The sequence below is a fragment of the Brassica oleracea genome, chromosome C9, assembly GCF_000695525.1.
Source record: "Brassica oleracea var. oleracea cultivar TO1000 chromosome C9, BOL, whole genome shotgun sequence".
Lineage (NCBI taxonomy): Eukaryota > Viridiplantae > Streptophyta > Magnoliopsida > Brassicales > Brassicaceae > Brassica > Brassica oleracea.
The window spans coordinates 25,045,790-25,052,340 of NC_027756.1; the positions used below are offsets into that span (position 1 = coordinate 25,045,790).

Genomic DNA, 6,551 nt, shown 5'->3' on the forward strand with positions numbered 1-6,551 from the left:
GTAATTTGTACTTTAAAGATCAATAAACACTATGTTGATCTCTTTTCCTGCTCTTTTTGCTTTCTAATACGTTTCCGTAGTACCACAAACGCACCTGCATAATTTTACCCCAACAACCACTGCCATCTTTCATACACCTCAGCTTCATTTATTTACCGGCGGAAAGTGTCCAACTTAATTGTCGACTATGAACTAATAATATATGAGGGGCCCAAATCCTAAAACAAGGGATCGACCATTCGATACACAAATATTAGAGCTAAACGGCTAAAACTAAGATTTATACACCACTCGTTGTAATTTGTACTTTAAAGATCAATAAACACTACGTTGATCTCTTTTCCTGCTCTTTTTTGCTTGCTAATACGTTTCCGTAGTACCACAAACGCACCTGCATAATTTTACCCCAACAACCACTGCCATCTTTCATACACCTCAGCTTCATTTATTTACCAGCGGCAACCTTTATAGAGAGAAGCTAAAACCGGAAAAATAAATAAACAAATGTTATGAGAACTAATTATGTCCAAATCAATGTTATATTCTTAATTTTACTTTCAAAATTGGCTACTACACAACTAACCCTAAATTATATACGTGTTTTGCTAAAATTTTGTGCTAATAAATGACATATGGTTTTGAAGCGATTTTCAAATCTGGTATGGTTTGCATAAGTTTTAAAACATTGAGTGGTTTGGCTTGAAAAGTTTCATTTTGTGTAGTTCTTTAAAGAAACTCAATATTTGTGTGGGTGGAGCAATACATAAATTTTGTGTGGTTGGAAGGTTGAGACATGAAACTTTTAGTGGAAACGTGAATAGATCATCCAACTTATTTTGTGTTTAAGAAAGATTAGATGAATTTCACTCAGCTCATTGGAGAGAGCGAGAGGGAGAGAGAGAGGGAGAGAGGGAGAGAGAGAGAGAGAGAGAGAGGGAGAGAGAGAGAGAGAGAGAGAAAGAGAGAGAGAGAGAGACTGCACTATATATATGTGTGTAACTTTATGTGTGTAACTTTAATTATATGTTAAATTTAACTCAAGAAAAAATATTACATCAGATACACCTTAGACTGAGCATTGAAAGCATATTAGTGAGTTTTCTCAAAAAAATCTTCAGAAACTAAAAAGCTATCTTCAGCTAAGTAATCTGCCTAACATCTAATGTAGAGGAATCCTGTTAAAATTATCCGTGACGGAACTGTACTATATATATATAGTACTTTAAGAATAAGGAATGGATGTCAAAAAAAAAAAGAATAAGGAATGACAGCTTTTGCATTGTGATTTTTTCAAGTGAGTTTTTATATGTAACATGTTATTTTTCAAGTAATTTTTTTTTAAGTGATTTTTTAAAGTTACAAAAACATGTTATTTTTCTCTACGAAATCTAATTTAGTAATAAGTTCTTCATTTATGCATGCCTAAATTATCAGTTTAGCGGTGTACAAATAATAAGATCTACATTATTTTGTTTTCATAAAATTTTATATTATACATACCAGTTATTTTAATTTCTAATTATTAATAATATTATAAATAATGCAATTATTTATTTTATTAATATTATAATTATCTAAACAGTTTAGAAAGTAATTATTAATGTTTTATAAAGGATAGCGTCTACCTAAACGGTCACCTAAACCCCTTTTTAGAACAATGATATAAATAATGTTTGTTCTATTTTTCTATTATGTTTGAAATTTTATATTCACACCTAATATTGTATCCATTTACGAAAATATTATCAACTGTATAATAACTCATCTTTGGAAAGCGAAAATAATAATATTACTCATATTTTGCATTATAATATTCGAGAAGATACGTAGCCGTATTACGATATATTGTTATTTTTCTTTTTATTCCAACTTTTGATGACTATAAGAAGGGCCATTTCCACTTGGTTTCTTCCTGCATCAAACAAGTAACTCTTCATTGTTCACCAAATATATTGTAACTAGAGAGAGAAACAAGATCCTCTATCTAGGATCATATACATACATACGTAAATAAATACATAAGTGTACGTATATCTCTCAAATAAAGAGAAAATGAAGGGAGGGGAGAAGCAATGTGGGAAAGTTGATAAACTGAAGCCAATAATAGCGATCATATCACTCCAATTCGGATATGCAGGCATGTACATCATAACTATGGTTTCCTTCAAGCATGGTATGAACCATTGGGTCCTTGCTACCTACCGACATGTTGTCGCTACAATCGTCATGGCTCCTTTTGCTCTCATTCTCGAAAGGTATTTATGTGTTATAATTGCGTGGTCTGCCCTCGAGTATTTTGAGGCTATACGAGACTATAAATATTGTCACCTTACGGATATGTATATAAAAACACGAAGTTGTTAAAACATTTCTAATTTCCACACAAATGTGTATCATGATAACTAACAAAGATCCACTCAATAAAAGAACCAATTTGTATTATTTTTCTCCCTGCAAAATTTTCATAATCAAAATTGTTTTTATATTTATGTTCTTCAATCGATTCCATATGGTTAAACCGTGTATGCATGGTTTGGTTATATGATCTAGAGCCATGAAAGCTATATATGATTGTAAGTGTCTCTATATTAATTAGTGATTTATATAACTATTATTTCCACTTTTCAGGAAAATAAGGCCTAAGATGACATGGCCATTGTTCCTTAGGATCCTTGCCCTCGGAATCCTAGAGTAAGCTCCGTATACAAAAACCTTTATCCTCTTTTCACGTAATAGCTTATGCAGAGATATATAATACTATAATTTGAATAATACGTTTATATAATACTATAATTTGAATAATACGTTTATATGATTGTAAGTGTCTCTATAACACAGCAACATACGTTTATATGATGTTGCTGTGTTTTCTTTCGTAAAGAAGTGATATTATTTTTCATTAAAAAATTCTACATTTGATTCTTATCCGTCTCAATCGATTAACTAAAAGGTTATACATAAACGAAGTTAAAATATTTATTATAAATGAATTTTGAACAAAAATGTATTGTTAATGGTTTATATATACGAGTGGGTAGATGATTTGCCCCTTAGATGAAGGCCACCATCTACGAAGATTACGGTGAATTTCTTTTGGCCGTTATAAACGTTTTAAGAAGTAAAAAACACACCTTGCTTTCTGCAAACCTTCGAGATTAGTCTGAACTAGGGGTGGGCACTTTACCCGATATCAGAAGTGGCATCCGAACCCGATCCAAAAAATTCGAACCGAAATCTGAACCGAAGTAGCAGAATATCCGAACGGATATTGAATTAGGAGAGATTGGATATCCGAACCCGAACGGATAATATCCAAACCCGAATGGATATCCAAAAATAACCGAACATATGTATAATTAACCTTATATTTATAATTTACATCTCTCATTTTATATAAAATATTTATATTGATACTACACATATTTTAAGTTCATATGATCTACGTACAATTACGGAAAAAATGATTTGCTATTCACTTAAAATGCATGTCAAGCTTTTTATTTCAAGAATTAACAAAAACTTACATCAAAAATTTAAAAACAATAACCAAATTAATGTCTTTTTAGTTTCAAAATGTTATGTCGAAATCTATTAACCATTCAATCTATTAAAAATAAAAAAATTAGTTAAGTGAAAGTTATATTTTTAAATACAAGAAATTTGAGAAATGAAAATTTAATTTTGTGTTTTCAAAATCTAAATATCCGAACTCGATCCGAAATAACCGAACCCGAACTAAAAATATCCGAACCCGACCCGAAGTACAGAAATACCCGAACGGGTTCTACACCTCCATACCGAAATATCCGAAAATCCGAAATACCCGATCCGAATCCGAAAGGATACCCGAACGCCCACCCTGAACTATATTGATTTAAACGAAAAAGAAAAAAATTGGTTGAATATTCATACTAAGAGATTCTAGTCGCGAATATTCTTTGATGAGATCATCACCCATTGCCGTCTTCTCATAGCTATGCGTATCTTTAAAGTGAATGATGAAAAATAAAAGCATATGATTAAAATATACAATAATAATAAATTGACAAGTTGTAAGTGTTGATTGTCTACTCAGACCGCTTATGGACCAGAACTTCTACTACATAGGGATGAAAGCCACATCAGCAACGTACAGTTCTGCCTTTGTTAATGCACTTCCCGCCGTCACCTTCATAATGGCCGTCATTTTCAGGTATTTTTCTTCTTATTACCAAAACCAAGCAAATAATCATTTTCTACTTTTATTACTTACTTTTACTCCGATTTTTGCGATGGGTGTCATTATAATATCCACTAGAAGTTCCTATCGTTTTGTACACAAATGGATTCGATTTTTACTAACAAAATGTTAATTCACAATTATATGCTTACTAAAAAAAATAAAAAAAAACTTTCGCAATTTTATGTTTACTAATTAACAAACAAGTTTTCACAATTTTATTGTTACTGATTATAGATCTACCTTATACAATCAGGTTAGAAACTGTGAATTTGAAGAAGATACGTAGTCTTGCAAAGGTGATTGGAACAGCAATAACGGTGGGTGGGGCAATGGTAATGACGTTATACAAAGGTCCAGCCATCGAGCTCATCAAGGCCGCTCATACATCTATTCATGGCGGATCCTCCTCAGAGACCACCGACCAACATTGGGTTACGGGAACATTAGCCGTGATGGGTAGCATCATCAGTTGGGCAGGTTTCTTCATTTTACAAGTAAGCAAACATTATTTACTTTTATTAAAACCCAAGTTTGTGTTTTGTATTTACATGTCCATATATACGTTTTCATATCATGATATTTTTATGGGCAATTCTCTCAAATAGTCTTTTTGAAATTTTGTCGGAAAAATAGATTTCAAAAACTAAAATGATCAAAATAACATTTTTTATTTTGAAAATTTTAAAATTTTTTATTTTTAAAAATTTAAAATCTTATCCCCAAAACCCCATTCCTCAACTCTAAACCCTAAACCCTAAACTCTAAACCCTAAACTCTAAACCCTAAACTCCATCCTTTAACTCTAAATCCTAATGTCTAAATTAATTAACCATAGGGATATAAGTGTATATTTATTTTTTTTGACAAAATATTTAAGTTTATTTTGATCATTTTTATTTTTAAAGTCTATATTTGTGACAAAAACAATTTTAGGTTTATCCCAGTGAATTTCTCTATTTTTAATCATTCTAATATAAAACAGAAAATAAAAAAAAAACTCGGTTTATTGGTCGAGTCTATGGATTGAGTCGCATTCCCATTTTGACCACAAAGTGTCCAGAAAAAAAGACAACTAGATTTTTGAAGTTATTTTATGTTTGGAAACATAAGATTTGCATGGGTATTGAAGAAAACATTAATACTGTAAATTTGGTAAAATTTTCAGTCATTCACATTGAAAAAATATCCGGCGGAGCTATCATTAGTGATGTGGATATGCGGCATGGGGACGATCTTAAACACCGCTGCTTCCCTGGTGATGGTTCGTGACCTTAGCGCATGGAAAATTGGTATGGACTCGGGCACGCTCGCAGCTGTTTACTCCGTAAGTTTTCCAGCATTTACGAATAATTACTAGTGTATGTACTCTGTGATAGTAAGTTAAATTTAATGGTTAATATCAGGGAGTGGTTTGTTCGGGAATGGCGTATTACATACAAAGCATTGTGATTAGAGAACGAGGCCCAGTATTTACGACGTCATTTAGTCCCATGTGCATGATCATCACTGCCTTCCTTGGCGCGTTAGTTTTGGCCGAAAAGATCCATCTCGGAAGGTTGATAATATGTCATTCATGATTTTACGAATGATCTTTTGATAAATCGTTTGTTAATTAGTCGTTTGATATGGTAAATGCAGTATAATCGGGGCGGTTTTCATCGTTTTTGGGCTATACAGCGTCGTTTGGGGAAAAGCTAAGGACGAAGTGATTTCGACGACGGAGGAGAAAATAGGAATGCAGGAGCTGCCGATCACCAGCATAATATCAACGGATGGTGGTGGTAATCCTTGTGCACATAACAAAGGTGTGACTAATAGTACTTGATTGGAACCCCCATGAAGCAATCAAAGAAACAAAAAGAAAAGTCAATTGCTCTCAATTTTTGAACACCAAATTTCCAAGAAGGGAAATTTCTCTATCTTTCTTTCTTGTATTGTTTTTATGTTATTTACGTTTCCAAGTTTGTTGGTGTTTATTTTAAATTTTATGGTTTATAATAACTAATGTGTTATCTTTTGTGCTTATGGAATCTCATTGGAAATGAAAACAATTTCAACTTGGTCAAATTACGAAAATAGACGTGCTTTAGTATTGAAGTAAAATGTCATCCGGTAGACGCCAGCTATAAGCTAATTACTAGATTTTGATCCGCGCTTTCAAAGCGCGGGTTTATTTTTGTTTTTTTTTTCAATTGACAAATATTTAGTAAATGTCACATTTTCATATATTTGTGTTTTATTTTATAAAAGACTTAAAAATTTTATCTTTATTTATCGTATTTCATTTTAAATGACTATTTATGTTAAAAAAATTAAACTTTATTTTTTT

The 6,551-nt window shown here is 31.9% G+C and overlaps 1 protein-coding gene across 2 annotated transcripts; it reads left to right on the forward strand.

Annotated features, from left to right (window-relative positions):
- Positions 1 to 1,917: 1,917 nt before the first annotated feature.
- On the forward strand, positions 1,918 to 6,239 carry LOC106313894 (WAT1-related protein At4g08300). Of its 2 annotated transcripts, XM_013751822.1 has the most exons (7): positions 1,918 to 2,255; positions 2,629 to 2,691; positions 4,076 to 4,192; positions 4,476 to 4,716; positions 5,388 to 5,546; positions 5,626 to 5,777; positions 5,861 to 6,239. In XM_013751822.1, the coding sequence occupies exons 1-7, from the start codon at positions 2,053 to 2,055 to the stop codon at positions 6,045 to 6,047; spliced, it is 1,122 nt and encodes a 373-aa protein (XP_013607276.1). In that variant the 5' UTR covers positions 1,918 to 2,052; the 3' UTR covers positions 6,048 to 6,239. The 2 variants fall into 2 exon arrangements, with proteins under 2 accessions (XP_013607276.1, XP_013607277.1); XM_013751823.1 differs by lacking the exon at positions 2,629 to 2,691.
- The last annotated feature ends 312 nt before the right edge of the window (positions 6,240 to 6,551 follow it).

What these genes read in the sequence shown, in the direction of transcription:
- LOC106313894 (XM_013751822.1), top strand. Translation starts at nt 2,053, where the DNA reads ATGAAGGGAGGGGAGAAGCAATGTGGGAAAGTTGATAAACTGAAGCCA. An exon ending in ATAATGGCCGTCATTTTCAG is followed by an intron (nt 4,193 to 4,475) that starts GTATTTTTCTTC and finishes TTATACAATCAG; the next exon opens with GTTAGAAACTGTGAATTTGA. An exon ending in GAAAAGATCCATCTCGGAAG is followed by an intron (nt 5,778 to 5,860) that starts GTTGATAATATG and finishes TGGTAAATGCAG; the next exon opens with TATAATCGGGGCGGTTTTCA.